The 18,500-nt window shown below is 41.6% G+C and overlaps 1 protein-coding gene across 1 annotated transcript in view; it reads left to right on the top strand.

The window, feature by feature from the left end:
• The window catches only part of LOC100690016 (serine/threonine-protein kinase WNK1), a 93,685-nt gene that overhangs the window by 63,789 nt on the left and 11,396 nt on the right, over nucleotides 1-18,500 (top strand). Inside the window, exons 15-35 of the mRNA XM_025899839.1 lie at nucleotides 1,730-1,819; nucleotides 3,059-3,133; nucleotides 6,295-6,561; nucleotides 8,201-8,271; nucleotides 8,462-8,615; nucleotides 8,796-8,912; nucleotides 9,488-9,610; nucleotides 9,837-9,888; nucleotides 10,114-10,248; nucleotides 10,681-11,557; nucleotides 12,067-12,386; nucleotides 12,474-12,532; nucleotides 12,951-13,007; nucleotides 15,436-15,550; nucleotides 15,632-15,705; nucleotides 15,860-16,147; nucleotides 16,261-16,511; nucleotides 16,653-16,728; nucleotides 16,817-16,946; nucleotides 17,510-17,707; nucleotides 18,107-18,178. Of these exons, the coding sequence (XP_025755624.1) occupies nucleotides 1,730-1,819; nucleotides 3,059-3,133; nucleotides 6,295-6,561; nucleotides 8,201-8,271; nucleotides 8,462-8,615; nucleotides 8,796-8,912; nucleotides 9,488-9,610; nucleotides 9,837-9,888; nucleotides 10,114-10,248; nucleotides 10,681-11,557; nucleotides 12,067-12,386; nucleotides 12,474-12,532; nucleotides 12,951-13,007; nucleotides 15,436-15,550; nucleotides 15,632-15,705; nucleotides 15,860-16,147; nucleotides 16,261-16,511; nucleotides 16,653-16,728; nucleotides 16,817-16,946; nucleotides 17,510-17,707; nucleotides 18,107-18,178 (3,601 nt within the window). The remainder of the gene's footprint in view (nucleotides 1-1,729; nucleotides 1,820-3,058; nucleotides 3,134-6,294; nucleotides 6,562-8,200; nucleotides 8,272-8,461; nucleotides 8,616-8,795; nucleotides 8,913-9,487; nucleotides 9,611-9,836; nucleotides 9,889-10,113; nucleotides 10,249-10,680; nucleotides 11,558-12,066; nucleotides 12,387-12,473; nucleotides 12,533-12,950; nucleotides 13,008-15,435; nucleotides 15,551-15,631; nucleotides 15,706-15,859; nucleotides 16,148-16,260; nucleotides 16,512-16,652; nucleotides 16,729-16,816; nucleotides 16,947-17,509; nucleotides 17,708-18,106; nucleotides 18,179-18,500) is intronic.

The following is an 18,500-nucleotide window of genomic DNA, read 5'->3' on the forward strand; positions in this document are numbered from 1 at the left end:
GGCATTATTTTTAGTAAGTGGATAATTACGTTGAAAGTAAGACTCTTTGGGACACTCTGTGGTGTAAAAGCTTTATGAGCCGAGTCTAAGCTTCCTTTGTTTCTGTGTTTATGTTGTGAATTTTTGGTGTTATCAGTAAGTAATATTTTGTCTGTATGTTCATATATGAAAGTATATGAGAAATGTGTGTTTGTGCTGGTATACTGTGTCTACGGTATACTTGGATTTTTGCCCATACAAATCCAAAGTCAGTTTGATCTGGAGTTCAGAGTTCCTACAAAGGTTAATGGTTAAGATTAATAATCTAGATGTACATTTAAAAAAAGCATCTTTAAGACATCCACACCATTTTATGACATTTAATGCAACGTCTGAATTCACATAAAGCTGTAAGACTTTGCTGATTTGTATGCTTAAACACACAGAAACATACAACAAAACTAAAGGAGGCTTAGACAAACCAAGCAATGTAACCGTGCAGAGAGACGTTCATCTGTGTGTTTCAGATGTTTTGTGTTGTAAACGCTAAAGAGCTTGGCTTCGAGCCAGTTCTTTAATTTAACATATTATGTTATCATTTCCTGCCCACAATGAAAATCAACTTCCTACACAGGGTTCGAAGGTCACAGCTGAAATTCTTTAAACCCTTAGAACGCTGACGTTCTTGTTTACTTTCTTTCCTTTATTCATTTTCATTTTCATCGTCCATCAGTAGCTCTTTTTTCATCTCATTTATATTAAGTTCTTGATCTTTTTAGCAACGTTATTTATTAAATATCGCATATGTGTAACCTCTTATGTGTTTGTGTTACTCCCTGTAATGTTAGAGAAAGCTAGGTAGTCGTACGTCTGGTGCAACATACCATAATTGCGTAAGATTTCCCCATACTTTCTCAAGATGAGCTTCACGACAAGTATACGGTTGCTTCCGGCCTTCTGAGGGTTCAGTCATCAGTGGATTGGTTGTAGTCATCTCTGTGCTACTGTAGAGTATTTTAAGAATTCATTAAGTGAACACAGGAGCCTGTCAGGGTGATGACCATCATGAAATTAAAAGGATTTAAAATCAAATATACAGTACAAATGATAACTTGACTTAAAAGAAAGCCTGCATCATTTCAAGTGAATCAGACTTTCTGTCAGAGTCAGAGGTAGGGCCATGACAGGACACATGGTGTTAGGATGAAATCTGAAAAAGCAGCAAGTGTTTTAAAACATCTTAGTTAATTCATAGTGAGTATTCCAATTCTTACTCTGTGCTTTGTTGGCTATATAACACCTTTTTATTACCACTGTTAATGACTTAGGTCCTGACCTGCATGTTAAATAAATCCTACTTACACCCTGCCTAACCCCAGTGCCGTGCCCATACTGTTGTACATGCTATACTACAAGCTGCGTATATGCATACATTAGATATCAGTGTGCATATATCTGTCGTTGGATTAGAGTATACGTGTCTGTGTGCATGTGTGCATACACAAGAGGAAGATCTGGATTAAAAATGACTGCTAGAGAAGAGCAGAACTGCCTTGTGTTTGTACTCATGCATAGTGTTGGATCCAAAAGCTACAAACATGTTCTAATTGTCTTTTTCTCTCTTTTACTCTCTCTTGTCCATAATCTCTCTCAATTTCTCTCCTCCATCCTCCATTGTTTTGTCCTACGACGTTGCATCTCGTCCTGTCTTTCCATTTTTCTGTCTTTCTTTAAATCTGACTCTTAACAGCAGACTCAGGTGTCCTCCCCTCAGCCAACTTCAGGACCACCTTTGGTCCCTGCCAGCACACAGCCACCACTTTCTGGGACCGCCCAACAGGTAGGCATTGGTTTTAGCATTATTTTCTAGTCTTAGTGTTTTGGCCACCTCCATATCAGTTATTGGGAGACAGATTTGAACAGAAAGGTGGAAATTTATCACCTCAAGCTGTATTTGGAGCTGCAACCTACAAAACTCTCAGGGCCTCAGTTAAGAGGCCCAGTTTAGTGAGTTCAGTTAGAAGAGGTGAAGCCTTGCTCACAGCTCTTTGTGTTGGCTCAAACGTAGCTCAAAGTGGACTACTCCCAACTACAAGAGTAATTTCAGCTGCTCCCCTATTTCCCAATGGGGTGGCCTGAGTGTTCTACACATTTGGACATTGATCCCAGTTATCCCTGTAGCCTTCCCGTCTTGAACCAGTTTGTTTTGTGTGTAAGATCAATGTGTTAATCAGTACGCTGTGGGGTCCAACACCCCTGGGGACACACTGGAGCCACATGCCCCAGTAACCAGTAACCAAATGAGTGAACTCTACACAAACAATAAATAAATGAGCAAATCACCCATCATGTAGTCATTAGGAAGGGGAAAGTTATCCTTGGATGCCAAAAACTGTTTTGGTTTTTGGTGTTTCGGTTTAACATGGGAAACTGTTGATAAACTTGCTTTTTATTAGAAGTCTCAGGAAGTGCAGTTTTTGGCACTTAAACATTGGAAATTACTGGCATATCGCCTTGCTCATTTCAGAGTAACCACTCCCACAGAGCTGGCACTACTTCTTCAGTGAGACTGCAGTTTTTCTAAACAACTGTTTCTTTTTCTAAAGAACTGAACTTTGAGCAATAAATTATAGTCAATTATAACATTTATATTATGACCCTTTATAATTTGGTCACGTTTACATTTTAATTGTAACCCTTATTTTGTCAGAATGCAGCCATATTATCTTTTGGCAGTTTGCTAAATTAATCATTTTGTTCGGTGTCAAACACATAAAGAGTATTTTTGTTTATGTAAATATCTACAGCAGGGGTGTCCAACTCCAGTCCTCGAGAGCTGCTGTCCTGCAGCTAGATGCGTCCCCACTCCAACACAGCTGAATCAAATGGTTGGATTACCTCTTCAGCATGCCATCAAGTTTGGCAAAGGCATGGTAACAAGCCATTGATTTGATTCAGGTGTGTTGAGACAAGGATGCATCTAGAAGCTGCAGGACAGTAGCTCTCGAGGACTGGAGTTGGACACCCCTGATCTACACTGTTTTCTCTCGCCCACGTTTCTCTGTTTGTCCCTCTCCAGGTTGCCTCATCTAGCCAGAGTAGCACATCACTTCAAAGCCCCACACACACCCCTCTGCCACAGTCGCCTGCACAGGTACAGTTATAGTTGTATTTGTTAAATATATATCTATATATGTTTTTAGCTAGGACTCTTTTTTCAATAAGGTGCCATTCTAAATATATATTAATTTATATATTATTATGTATTTATTTATTAGGAAACACTGTTTAATCTAACCCAATCCACTAAAGCAGCTTTTCCATAAATGTGAATTTTAAGTTTATATTTTTGTTGACATTTCTAGAAAGTTGATAGTTTTTAAAAGTAAAGTGATTGTGGGTTATTAAGGCATACTGGATTGGCTTAGATTGAAGTGTTCCTAATTGTACATGTGGGTGGTGATAGGTCTTTTTATATGCGTTTAACTTTAGTCACCTACACACTTGTGCATATAATATGACTGCTCGCCCACATTTTAAATTCTAATCTGAAACAAATCTACTAAACGCAATTCATTCACAATTCACACGATTCATAACAGTCTCTGTTATTTCACCTCAGGGCTAGAGTACAAGTTGCCGTTAGCATTTCCTCACTTCTGTACCTGAATACCCAGAGACAAATGCACATCTGTGGAAATGTAGTTGGGCATATGAGTTATTTTGTCTTGTTGCATGTTCTGCTTTCTTCACTTTTCTTCTGTTTTTCTTTCCATTCTCTGGCTTGCTCGTGGGCATGCTGCGTGTTTACCACCGGGTTTGTTTTTATGTGTTTTTATGTATCCACTTGTATGTCATTGTGTTTGTGTGGTACGCCGTGTGGTTGCGTGTTTAGTTTTGTGACTTAAGTCCATCTCCCAGCTTAGAGCACCTTTATCTTCTGTACCAAGTTGCTCAGCTAGCTCTGTCTCAGGTATCGTTTTAATTGACACTGTAGTTTGTTGTACTGTAAGTGGCTGTGCCTGTGTGTCTCTGTCCTCACGTAAAATGGTGATGTATTTACTGAATCCTTTGAACAGAACATAGACCTTTTGAGTAAAGCTGTGTATTCTCCTGACAGTGCATCTTTGTTTACCCCACATGCTCTCACTCACCACCTTACTAAAAGCATGGACAACAAACACATGAGCACGGAAATGGAGATGGGCAGTATTTCCAGTAATAGTCCAGTATTTAGTTTGGTATTAAGGCTAAGTCAATATTTTGTTGGAAAAAGAGTGTTTTTTTCTTCTTCTCTGTACTCCACTGCAGTGCGTTTTAAGTAAAGCAATCAATATGTGATTGAAGTGCAGACTTTTAGCTTTAATTTAAGGGGTTTAACAACAATTTTGCATTAGCTGTTTAGGAATTTTAGCTATTTTTATACACAAGCCCTGATTTTCAGATGCTCAAAAGTAATTGGACAAACTGACATAATTTTAAATATTAGGATTGAATGTCTTTGAAGTGGATGACCTTAACACTAGAGCCCATGGACATCATTTTAGTACAAGTTATATTGAGTTCATCTGTCCGAAGATTTTCTTTTCCACAACTGTGAAGAGTCTTTCAGATGTTTTCCGCCAAAGTCCTTAAAAGGCCTTCTTGTTCTTGAGATGAAACTAGGGGTTTGCACCTGTTTGAAGCCTTTGTGTTTCCATTCATGAAGCAACCACCTGATTGTAGACTTTGACAATGATGCGTCCGGCACTTTGAATGTGTTTTTTTTTAAGGATCATAAACTCTGTCATCATCCACTTTATTGGCCTTCAAGCCTTTTGGTGTTGCTGAGGTCATCAGTGCATTTATCTTTTTTACAGAATGCACAGGATGGTAAAGTTCTGTCTCTCGGAAAGGTTTTTTTTAGCTTTTCAGTCTCTACTAGTCTTTATTTCTTCCTTCTTTCACACTGACATCTTTTTGGGACGCTGTATCCACTTCAGATATTATGTGTCCTTTATTTATCATAAGAATGAAACAGGTCTCTCCTGGCCATGAAACTGTTTGTCGTCTGGTTATTTTTAGCCTCTGGACATCAGGGACGGTGTATAAAGTGGTTATGATTACTACACAATTAATGCAATACTTAACCCCTTGAATAAAGCAGAAAGTCTACACTTGAATCACATTTTGATTGTTTGATTTTAACTGTGGATCTGTACAGAGGCAAAACTACAAAAATTGTGTCGCTATCTAGCAAACTATTTATTAAAGAACAGTAACACGTCATGTCAGATTGAAAGACAAAATATGGAATTTAAATGTCATAGCACGGATGCTTCCATCCACAAAATACTTTAGTCTTTTAGTTTTACGGTAATGATGTCATAACTTGCATTTTTTATTTTTAAAGTATAATTTTCATTGTTTCAAACAGTGAGATTGGCCACATAAACACACCATTAACCAACTTGATTGACATTTTTAGGCGTATAAAAATGAATGTAGTATCTTTGCCTCGCTGTAAACGATTAAAAATGTGTTTTTCCAAATGTGTAGATTGAATCTTTGAGTAAAAGACAGCAGATGATTCAAATATTAAGCAATATTTTTGGTTTTGTTTCTGTAGCTGTGAAGTTTTTTCACCATTTCTGCAAACATGCAGTTTTTATTGTTACTGTATGTATTTTTTTTTATAACACACGACATCAAAAACTGCACCAAGCAGTAGGTAATAATATTTATTCAGGACCTTGGATCTTGAAGAGTAAAAATAGAAAGCTGTTTTTGTTTACAGTGTTTCCACATCTTGACTCTTGAAGGTTTTTAGCCTTCTTTTCCCATTTGTGATGTGGTTTTGAGAGTGTTGCCCATCTACATTGTAAAGCCGTATTGCACATTGTCTGTAGGGTTTGCTCTGTTGTTGCATGGTCTTACAGTGGTGTGTGTATCACTCAGCTGTTCTGTCACACAGTGTGTGTTGTTTGGTTTCAGAGCTTGGGATGTCCTTACTAACAGGCTTGATGTACGGTCCTGTTGTCTTGCTTGGTTAAGTTTTTGTTAAGGGTGTGAAACATGTCGGTAATGTGTTGGAAAACTGTGGATGACTCGCTCCTTTGGCATCTTTATTTTAACATGATTTATCATGGAGACCAGTAAAGACCCAGATTCAGTCTGTCCATGCTTGTCATGTCTGATTCCTAGCTGGGTTTTTCTACTTCCTTATCCCCCCATGACTTTTCTCCCGTGCTTTTCTCATCTTCTCCTCTTCCTTATCTTCTTCCTTCTCTTTTCTCCTTTCCTTTCTCTTTCCCTCTGTTCCTCCTTCCTTCTCAGCCCGGTGTAACTCCACCTACCTCTACCGTTCCTTTGGTGACCCTTCCTTCTCCGTTGCCGTCTATTGCCGTCACAATGCCGAGCGCGGCCGTGGCTCCCCCTCCCTCTCCTCTGCCAGTCCCTGTTGGGGTGGTGCCTACTATTGTTTCCCCTCCTCCTCCTCCTACTCCCGTGCCCACATCTGTGCCTCAGGCTTTGGCCACGGTGGTGCCAATCATCAGTGTAGTCAGCGCCCCGCCTGATACCCCCATGGAAGACCCCCCTCAGGTACTGGTTATAGATGGTCGAACCCACCAAAAATGAATGAAATGAAAATTTTCCCAAATTTTAAAAATCTTGGAACTCATGCATGAAGTTTTTTTCACCCTTTCTACTGGTAGGACCTCACAAAGATGTTATGAAGATCTTGATGCACTAGTTTCGACTGTTTTTTTTAATCTGAAATGCACATCCTGGAGTATTGTTGTATGATAATTCTGTTTTTAAGTCATGTAGGGGAAAAAAGGAAAAAAAATGTATTGCCTTTCTGAGAACTATAAATTATCACCCATCTTCGGTGCAGCTCCATTACATTTTAAACTGTTTTTTAAGAGATTTTGTCTGTTAAAGTTTTGCGAGTAAGAAATAGAAATGCACAGCTGCAGTTTTGTGTTGTTTAATTGCCTTTTGTGAGTTTAAGCTTAACAATATACAGGCAATTAATAATTGCTGGAACACCTTTCATGTCTTGTTGGTGGAGTGAGTTAAAAAAAATAGAAAAAAAATGTTGAACCTGCAAAACCTAATTTTTTGATTAGTTTAAAAATAAATATAAATAAATATAATGTCCTATGGCACTGATCAGTAACTCTTCTTGGTTCATATTGGTTCAGTTCATTGAGGTTTTCAGGCATTTGTTTATGCACAGCTTTCTTAAAGTCCTGCCACAGCATCTCAGTCAGGTTGGGTTCTGGACTTTGAATGGGTCATTGCAGCAGCTTGATTCTTTCTCAGCCACTCTGAATTGCTGATTTGCTGTGACATCATTGTCTTGTTGCATGATACAACTTTGGCCGAGCTTTAGGTGTGGGACAGATGGCCGCAGATTTGACTTTAGCAACTTTGGTACACAAAGGAGTTCATGGTCTGCAAAATCATCACGTCTCCACTGCCGTGCTTGACAGTTGATATGCTGTGTTTGCTTTTCTCTATACGTGGTGCTGTGCATTACGGTCAAACATCACTACTTTGCTCTTGGCTGTCCATGAACATTACTCCACACGTCTTGTGGTTTGTTCAGATGCGGCTTTGAAAACCTAAGCTGTGCTGCCATGTTCTTTTTAAAGAGAAGAGACTGTGTACTCCATACTCGGTCATTTTCTAGTTGTATTGTCATAAAGTTTAGAATTTAACATGCTAACTGAGGCTCGTAGAGTCTGAGATGTGGGTTGGGTAATTCACAGCTTCTCTGAGCGTTGCACGGCCTGTTCTTGGGGTTTGGAGGGTGGATGCAGGGTAGTGGGACACCTGAATGCTCCAGATGAACACTGGCTGATGATCAGTTCATCAAGTCCATTTGATTAGCAGCACCTGGCTGCTACTTAACCTCATCATTTCTTTGAAAGGTGTAAGTGTGGACTTGGTTTTTCACAAGTTTGAATAAAGTTCTAATTTAAAGGATACAGTTTATTCCATCCTTGTTCCATATTCTGTTTTTGTAGTCATTTGAGACATTCTCAGGATTTACTTAAACTTCTGAAAATTACTTTTCTTATAATCTAGCTAGCATTTGCTTCTGTTTTTACACCTGCGTTAACTGTTATAACTTCCTGCTATTTTTCCTTCCCTTCAGTGTTCCTGATGTTTTTGGTGACACCACACCCGTGTGTGTCATGCGTAGTTTCATGCATGTATGTGTGTGTTTCAGCCTGCCTCACAATCTTCAGAGTTACCTCAGTCCCAGCTACAGCCACCTCAAGTTCTCTCATTCATAGAGAGGTAATACTTGCACATACACACACACACACACACACACACACACACACACACACACACACACACAGTTACTCTTCCCTGAAATCAAGGCAATTTCTCTGAATGACATTTAAGCTTTGTGACATCTTTCTCTCACTCAGTGCTCTTTTTAGGTCTTTCTCTCTTACTGTGTTTTGCTTATGTTGTACCTCAGTGGCCATTCTGAGACTTCAGGTTTGAGCGACGGCAACGAGGGAGGAGGAGGAGGTCGTCATGAAGGGCGCTCGGCCAAGCGACACCAGAGACGTTCTGTGCGAAGTCGATCGCACCATGAGAAGACGACCAAGGCGAAACTCAATGTTCTCAATGTAATAGCACACATCTGATAAGTCCTGTGAAGTCAAAATTAGAAACAGGCCCTGTTTTCTACTGCACCAAGTATCTATTTAATGGTTGTTAGAAATGTGTCACTTACAGTAAAGTTATTTATGTTTCCATTCATTATCTTTTCTTTCCGTGTATGTATTTCTTGATGTGCTTGCATGTAGATCTCCAACCTCGGAGACAGGGTAGCAGAGTGTCAGCTGGAGACCCACAACAGGAAGATGGTGACCTTTAGGTTTGACTTGGATGGAGACAACCCTGAGGAAATTGCCCAGATTATGGTGCACACAATATCACACAACGACTCACATCCACTGTTTTGATTCATTTCCACTTACTCCAAAAATTAGAGACAGGAAATTATTTTATAGCTGTTCTAAAATTCTGTATATGAATTGAGTTCTGAAGGATTTCTTATAGTCTAAGTTGTATTAACCAATTACTTTTGAGCTGACTGCATGCATGTAAACAGCCCATGTGGAGTTCCTCACAGCTGACCAGTTACTACTTTGAATATGAGCGAATGTTGGCTCGTTCGCTTCAGCCATCCAACATTCACGTTATACTGACTGTAAATCCCTATTAATAGCTCTGTATTAAGGCTGGATTGTTTTTACGTGCCGGTGCGCCTGCTATCTGCTCTGCGTCATCCAAAACCACTGAACTACATGCTCTAGTCCTGGCACTTTAATGGAGAGTTCTCATCAGACTCTCACACAAGGCAAAACTGCTCGTATGTTACCTCACACTCATGTAGGAAGAAGGCTTTATATAAAGAAATATTGCTGTTTGTGACTGATAATATTAAAAATTCATAAGTGTGTGACTAAGCGTGACTTTTTCGATGTGCATGCAGGTCGAGAGTGAGTTTATCCTGGAGAGCGAGAGAGAGTCATTTATTGAACAGGTCAGAGAGGTGATAGAGAACGCTGATGAGAAGGGTCTGGAAAGAGATGCCAACAGCCAGACAAAGAAAACAGTGAGTCTGTATTTTATTCACGCTTTCTAGCTTTGTTCCCGTTGTGGGGTGTGGGGGGGGGCATAGTTGTGTTGTGTTGTGTTAGAAGAGCCATTTCTAAAATAGCTGCGTCTATTGAATTTTTATACCCTATCTATGGTGTGTCTAAACTTACTGGTCATCTCTAACTTTGCCTCTAACAGACCAACTGTCATTGTTTAATGCGTGCTCTCTTGTTGATCTGCAGATGGCAGGTGACACGGAACAGCAGAATCCTGCAATATCTGCCCCCATGCAAGGTAAAAAAAAAAAAAAAAGACATGAGAAAAAGCCTTAAAATAAAATAAATTCGAGACCAGGTTTATTGAGCAACATGGACCTTCAGACCTTCTGAATGCCCTTGAATTTCTGAATGAAAATCAATAAATACACTTTTGTAAACACCTTTTTTTTTAGTCTGAGAACCTGCAACAGAACATGTCATAACATATCCAGGCTGTGTCTCACTCTTCTGCCTTTCTTAGGCATCCCACCCAGTCCATCTGCACAAGTGGTCCACTCGGCAGGTCGGAGGTTTATCGTCAGCCCTGTACCCGAAGCGAGGCTGAAGGAACAAATGCTTCCCACCTCTCCTTCTCTTGCGCCTCATGTTGAGACGGGTAAGGATTGTGTGCATTTGTGTGCATCACCTATAGAGATCGTGTGTTGCCTGAGTGGCCTTAATTGGCATTCTAAGTGAATTCACATGAAGTTAAACAAAAGTTTGTAGGTCCTAAAGAAACAGAAACATTCTAACTGCATTTTCTGACAGTGCTGATCTAATTTGCACAAAATTGTGTAGGTTGAATTTGTTGATTTTAGATATGTTTTTAACACGATTCTTAATTGATAAGGTGTAATATAGCTTACTATACAAGTATAGTAAGCTGTGGTACACTGGCTGAAATTTCTAATTTAATGGCTCTGCACACTATATAGGGTGTTCTAAATAATTTGGTTACAGTGACCTATAAATGGGTGTAATCTGGGTGGCGCTAGGAATTACACATATTCATGTGGTAGCTTAAAATAGTTTCCTTTTTCTCTTCCAGTTTCTCCACCTCCATCACAGACTCCAGGTCAAGGTTTGGGCTTGTCCCATTCTGCAGGAGCAGTCAGCTTACAGCAAGCATTCTCTGAACTCAGACAGAACCTAAATCAGCTTGATTCAGGTCCCAACACTGCCCCACCCTCCATCCACTCCACCCATCCTCCACTTCTGGAGCCTGCAGCAGCTTCTGTCCCTTCACAGAGTAGCACGCTCATTCCCACTGTGGATGCCACTGCTGGGCATGTCCCTTCTAATTTAAACACAACACAGGATGCCTCTCTTCCTCCTCTTTCTGTATCCTCGACCCCTTCCGCCATCCATCTCAGTCCTCCCTGTTCCTCTTCTCCTCCCCCTACAACAGTGAATCAAAGCATCCTTCAATCACAGGTACTTTCACAGCCAGTAACTCAGGCTGTCTCACAACCCCAGACACAGGTACAAGCACAGCCTCAGCCCCAGGCTTTCAGCCACCCTCAGTCCCAGACAGTTTCTTCTGTCAGTGCTGCTTCAGTACCTTCCACTTTACCAACAGTGGTTCCCCCACAAATGCTCACCTCCCCTCCTCTAGCCCACACCATTCCTTTTGTGTCCTCCCCGCCCTCTTCATCTCTTATAGCCAGTGAAGTCTCCTCTGATCATTCATCAGTCTTGCCAACTCCTTCCCTGACCTCCTCAGTCATCCCCACCACTGCCATCCTAGGTCCCCAGCTCGCGCCCTCTGTCGTCTCCCTCCCTGCTCCTACTCCCTCATCTTCCGCTGGAGGACTTCTGCCGGTGACCACAAATGTCCCCGCAGTCCAACCAACTTTGGTGCACTCTCAGCCTCAGACAGCAGCCCTCCCTGGGCAGACGCACGCCCACAGTGACTGCGAGCCCAGGTGAGAGGTGGTCACTGTGTATTTATTTCTATTTGTGAACTGCTTTAAGCAGTCGGTCGCTTAACAAGGCAAAAAATAAACTTAATTTACCATTTACAGATTTAGGCTGGATATCAAACGTCATTACTTATGTTAGAAAGGCTAAGAAGAGTATAAAAAGCTGGCATCAGGTGTCCTAATTTATTGGCGTCATCATAGTCTGACTGAGAGCTTCCGTTTAAAGCATACTTGTGTCAATTTTAGACGATATTTTGTGTGGAAAAGTTCTTGAATTCAGCTTTCAAAGTAGTTTTCAGATGGAAAAAGAGCCAAAAACATGATTGTCTTTGTGTTTGCGTGGAAAAAAGTAACATTTGGATTTCAATTAGGTAGTTACTGTCAAGCAACCTTTAAATCTGTTGTGATGATGTTTATCAGCACAGGTCCTGATGAAGAAAAGTTAGTTTCGTAACTTATTTACCCATAAATACTGATTATTTCTGAGACATGTCGTCACCGGTCTCCCTCAGATGTGAGCACTCCTCTGAGTCGCAGTGCAAACCAGACGACATCCAAGCTCTGGAAATGAAGCTGCGCTCTCTCTTCATGGACCTCGGAGGCGGGGTGCCTTCCACCCAGGGAGACATCATAGCTGCTGATCTGGCTGCTGTGGCAGGTACCTCGTCACCAGTAGGCCCTTGCTCCACCTCCACCACGTCTGTCGCAGCATCTGGCTCCAGCCAGTCAGCCATTCCTCCTCAACCTCCTTCCAGCCTGGCGCTGGGGTCACTGGGATCCCCTGCTCCAATCCAGGGCCCTGGGACGCCTGTCTTCACCCCTGCACAGTCTAGTAGGAATATTTTAATCTTTTTTGTTTAGTGGTGGTTAATCTTTTCTTCTTCTTTTTATTTAATGTTGCTTTCTGCATTTTCTGTAGTCATCCCTGTCTCATTAGGCCAGACCACTCCATCCAAAACGCCCTTATCCAGAGTACCGGTGAGTTATATAATTCTAAACTTTTTCTAAAACTAAAGGCTTTTTGAGATGTAGTTCAATATTTTTTTGTAGTATGAAGTGTCATGTGGTCAGACAGCATGTGCATGTTAGCTAATTTTAACTACCTATTTTTTTTTAATTATTTGGAAGTCACAAATAAAGTAGTTTTGGGAGATTTGTACAAGTTGCGATCAATGAAATCAAAGCCCTTAAATACCAAAATCTTTTTTGATCGCACCTCGTATGTCTTCCACAGTTTTTCTCCCCAATTTCCTTAAAACTCATCTGGCATGGAAATTCCTTGTAACATTCTTAACCATAAACACTATTCTTGTTATCTCCTCTACAAATCTCTTCTCTTGTCTTTCTCATTTCTCCCGCTCCCGTGCTTTCCTCACTTCTCTTTCTCTGGGATTAGGCCAGTTCTCCTCCTTCAGAACTCCCGCCACCCTTCCCCGGACCTTGTGTAATACAGGTGTTCTTTTTTGGATCATTTTTAAGACCGATGTGTCTGATACAGTGCAAAACTGCTCAGTGTGTTTGTAATGTCTTTTTGCAATAGCTTCATTGGATTTAATTTGTGCTGTGCATAAATTGTGCTTCTGCTTTGTTCTGCCCTTTCTAAATTCCGCTAAAACGATTCATCTCTCTGAAACAGTAGCCTTATTACAGCTAATCTTCAAAAACACTAAGAGGAGACACCAAAAGACCCAAAATAAGAAAGCTGCAGAGATGATACATCTCTCAAGTTTCACTCAAAAAAAGCCTGAAAGCCTACAAGGACAGTAAAACTTAAAAAAGAAGAAATCTCATGAAATAATTACATTGCAAATTTAAGTATTTTAACTTCAGTGTTACTTAAAAAAGAAGTCAAAAGCACATAAATGCAGTGTCAGATGGGTTGGTTGACAAATGAGGTAAGGCAGGAGTCTCTGTGGACTACGATGTTTGCAGATGATGATGAGATGATCTTTAGTGGAAGTAGGGAGCAGATAGATGAGAGCCTGAAGAGGCGCAGGAATGTGCTGGAGAGAAAAAGAATGAATATCAGTAGAAACGAGACAGAAGACGTGTGTGAATGAGAGGGAAACGGGTGGGAAGGTGAAGTTGCAAGGAGTATGGGTTTAATACATGGGGTCAACCATCCAGAACAATAAACAGTGCACAACAGAGGGAAAAAAGAGAGCGCAGGCAGGGTGGAAAAGGTGGAAACAAATGTAGGGAGAGAGGACAGAGGACACGCAGAGAGTTGGTGTGACTAAAGTGGATGCCAGGCGATCCCTAATGGGAGCTGCTGAAAGAAGAAGACGAAAAAGTCTCTGTGGACTTTTAAGATAAAGACTGGGAAGCACATGGAGCACTGGTCAAAGAGAATGACCAAACAGATTAAAACGGTTTGTCAGACAAATGCAGCAGTGAGCAGTTTGAGCACCAGTGACTTCAGGACAGACAGATAGTGAACTGATTTCAATTGCCAGACCGTGAATGCTCCCGTTTAAAAATAGACTTTCCTTTCAACCAGACAAGCACATTGAATAAATAGAGAGATGTGACATCTAAAACAGTCTGGTCTGCCCGGATACAATATCCCGTCCCTTATGTAAGTCTCCTGGGCGAGACATGTCCCGTTTGATTAAGATAATCCTGCTGTCGTTGAAGTTCACTTGGGATTTGTTTTTAATTATTTATTTTGTAATTGTAGTTTAATTGCTCGAGAATGAATGGCTTTGCGCAGCTTCTTGATCACATTGTTCATTGGCGAAGGAGAGAAATTTGATTGGGTGATTTTTTTATTTTTTTTTTTGATGTGGAACGATGTTAAAAATGACCCATTTTAGGCTTTAACTGGTCCTAATTTTGATGCTTTGCCAAGTTTTGAGGGTGTTTGAAGCATCCAATTGGACCAGAGGTTAGTTTCATTGGTTGGCATTTTTATTCAGATGGTATAACTGGAAGTATTTTAATTACAGTTTGCTTGGAAACACTCATTTAGACTAGAGGATTTTTTAATAAACTTCAATGATATAGCACCCTATAAAACAGTGTTACAAAATCCTTGACAAAGAGAATGGAGCATGGTGTAGATTCAAGTGGGCTATGAGATCACACACAAGGGCAATCCAGCTCATTGCACACCAGCCGATGGCTCAGCTGACTCAGCTACACATCAGCAACATCATTGGCAAATCTCCTATAGGCTGCACCATATAAACTACTTCAGCCTTCCAAAAGTTGTAGTACATCTGCAAACCGCTGCAAACCCTCTCCAGCAAACCTGCTATTTTTAATGTTGTGTCTATCAGTGTGTCTGTTCCGTGTATGTGTGCAAAGAAGCAGCAAGGTCCCAGAGTAGAGCTTTGCTTGGAAATATGAATTGCTGCTGATAGAAACAACAGTCTCCTTTTACTATTAGAATACCAGAATACCTAAATAAAAAAAAATATTCCATCCCGGAAAACAAAATCACCATAAAAGCAGAAACTAAAGACTAAAAAACATAATTGCACTGAAAAAAAGTCCAAGATTGTGCATACATGAACGGTGATTACAAAGATAACCTTGATTATGCAATTCTTGGTTTTCCAGGCAGTGAGCTGCAAAATAGAGGGAAGCCAAATGCGAACCAGATATTCAGCAAGAAAAGACCTGCCTGCAGATCTAAGACTGCAGTCTAACTCACAGCGGAGCAGCACTTCATCAATTAATCAGTTTAGCTGAGCTTGGAGTTTGGTGTTGCTTTAATCCATAAAATCTTGAAATCAACGTAAATGTTTGATTCTGGCTGATCTGTGCTTATGTTGCTAATCAACAGCTATTAGTAAAACCTGCGTGGCCAAGCCTGCCTCTTTTTGCACGGTTTTTGTTCTTGCGTGGTCTAACAGTTTATCTGCCCACCTCTTCAGTCCCAGCAGCCTCTGGAGGACTTGGATGCCCAGTTAAGGAGAGCGCTGAGTCCAGAGACCGTTCCTGTGGGCTCTCAGGCCTCCCATGTTAGTGTGGCTTCAGTTGGACAACCAGGTATGTTCGATTATACCCAAATGCTAATCTTATATTTTTATGTCTGTGTGATTTCTAAAATATCCATCATATGTTCCTCAGTTCCCTTTCCAGTGGAGGAAGAAACTTTGTCCTCTCCTGTTCATCCTCCTCAAACTCAATTAGGACGATTTAAGGTAAAGATCTTCAACACGAGACACCGCGCATGAATACCGTCTGCATGTAAGGCTAGCATAAGAAATATACGCTGGATCCCAACTGACAAGTAGGATCCAAGTGTTTCTCTCTCTCATAGCCTTTTTCCATGTTTCTCTTCTCTTCGATGCTTAGGTCTCACGGGCTATCGAAGAGCCTGCTGTCCAGCGACCGGCCTGCACCGAGTCTTCCTCCACCACCTCCTCCACTTCATCTTCCTCGTCATCCTCTACTCTCTCGAGCCCAGAGAACACATTGCACAAAAACTCGTCGTCGCCTCTGAAAGCGGAAGGAGCAGAAAAAACAGGAGACGTGGTGGACGGGCCCCCTCACAAGACTCCCGTTGGATCCCACCACCCCTCCCCTCTAACATCCCCTTGCCCCTCCCCCAAACCACCTACCACCACCATAGGACGCTTTCAGGTAATCGTTCACTTTTCACCGCCGCCTCCTTTCCTTTTCGTCTTTTGTCCTTTTTTCCAGTTTTAAGTCTCTCCCCTCCTCTTGTTGTTTTGTTTATATTTTCAATTTTTTAGGTTACTACTAAACCCGAGGCCCGCGTTGGTAGATTCTCAGTCAGTCGTGCTGAGGAGCAGAGTCCTCCACCTGCTGCCAAAGCTGCTAATGGACCCAGCGATCCTGGCCAAGTTTTGACCCCAGATTCTACCCATAAAGCCTCTCTGCCGAGTCTAAACAACTCCTTCAATAACTCCTACATCAGCAGTGACAATGACTCGGAATTTGAGGATGAGGACTTCAAACGGGAAGTCACTCGCCTCAGAGAGAAGTGAGTTTTCCTTTCTCATTTTCTTAGTGTCAGAGGAAGATAGATTCATGTGTCCCTTCTTTGTTTTATTGTCCATCTTTGCTTCTTTGGTAAGGTTTAATGGCTTTGAAAAACTCGATCTTGTTACTTTTCACCCACCAGACACATGCGTGAGATTCAGGAACTTCAATCCCGCCAGAAGGAGGAAATAGACCGTCTGTTCACCAGGCTGGGAAAGGTAACCAGCGAGTAAAAAACAAAATAACTGCAATTAAGGCAGCATCACAAAAACCGGAATGCGAGAATTCTTTCTTTTGCCGTTGTAGGTTCCTCCACCTTCAATGATCCCTCCTGTTTTGCCCTTGACTGGCAGGAGGAGACGGCCCGCCAAAAGCAAGTCATCGAAATCGTCCAGAACCAGCTCCACGCACGGCAGCAAGAGTCCATTACAGCCAGGTAGGCTTTGGTGGAAAGATGAACACATGTAAAGGCTCAGTTCATTCAAAAAACAATTTCCTTCCCGCACACTTTTTTTAAATTTTATTAATAGAAACTAACTCGAAAATACTGACACTACCAGAGCATAAAAATGTGTTCTTCTAATTTGGTTGAACTGACCCTTTAACGTTCCACTCGTAAACAGAAGCACACAGAAAGAATGACCTTAATCTTGAACCCTAAGTCCACTACAGCCAGGACGGCTCAAAAACCTTTCTCTAACATTGCATCCTCTCTGTGTTTATGCATCCATGTGCACGTGTGTGTGTGTGTGTGTTTATCTGCTTGTGTACACCTGCACGTGGGATCAGGCTCGGAGCTTGAAAATTTCTGACTGCTTTCTCCGTCTGTTTTTCTCTGTGTGGTTGTGTGTGGGGGCGTGTCTCTGTAAATGTCTGGGTAAATGGGTCTCTTTAACTATCCATTACCTTTGTGTTTGTGTGTTTGTGCGTGTCTCTCTGCTTTCTGCGTTTGGTCCTGGCCTGCTCCTTCCTCCTACCCATGCCTTCTGCTATCTTCAGGCAGCACTTTATCCGCCCAGAGCGTCCCGACGATGTACCCCGGCCAGCTGGCTCTGCTAGCCCCAGGAGGATTAGCCGATTCGAACAGCAGCACTCTGCTCCAGCCCCTCAAACCCTCTCCCTCCAGTGACAACCTGTGTTCAGCCTACACCAGCGAGGCGGCGCTCTCTGTGCCCAGCCTGTGTGCTCCCACCCCAGGTATGCATTCGCTGAGACTCCCGGGCCTCATTGCATCTCCACAGCATTAAAAGTTCACACAAACAGCTTATTGTATGCTTCGCATGCAGATTAAGACAAATGCATGCTGTTGGTTTGTCTTCACTCACTCACAACAAGATCTCCCATCTCTTTCTGTTCTTTGGTTACAGAAAAAAAACTGTGAGGGCTAACTCAGTGTCTTTTCTGTGTATTCTTCAATTGTGTCTCTTTTCATCTTTTCCTTCTCTTCCTTCTTCTTATCGTGTCTTTTTTTCCATATTCTCTCTTCGGTTTTATCGCTCTCCTTTCTTCTCATTTCTCCTCCTCTTCACCTCTATCTTCTCCGTACTTTCCTCCTCTCCTCTCTCCTCCCCTTCTTTCCCTCCTCCCTCTCTTCAGGCTGTGTAAAGTTCAGCTGGGGTTCGGAGCGTTTGGCCTTCAAGCCTGGCGGCAGGAGGACGCGCTTTCTGAGTACGCCCTGCTTGGCTCTTTGTGTGTAACGCTCTATTTCTTTGCTCTTCTCTTTTATCTTCACTTACTTTTGTTTAATTTTTTCCCCCCATATATCCGTCAAGTCAGTCATCCTGTCCTGTGGGTTTTCTTCTTTGGTGGAGGAAGACCCGCTCCTTCTGATATCATCAGTGCTCTACAGAAATCTGTTAAATTAAAAAAAAAAACACACGCAAAGTCAGTTGAGTAGACTTGAACATCAAACTTTGTGATTTCAGAAGTTGAAGTCTGAGTATTTTAGTTAAACAGACAAGCAGAAACAACATTTTTACCTTAAAAAAGG

This window comes from Oreochromis niloticus, linkage group LG17, assembly GCF_001858045.2.
Source record: "Oreochromis niloticus isolate F11D_XX linkage group LG17, O_niloticus_UMD_NMBU, whole genome shotgun sequence".
NCBI lineage: Eukaryota > Metazoa > Chordata > Actinopteri > Cichliformes > Cichlidae > Oreochromis > Oreochromis niloticus.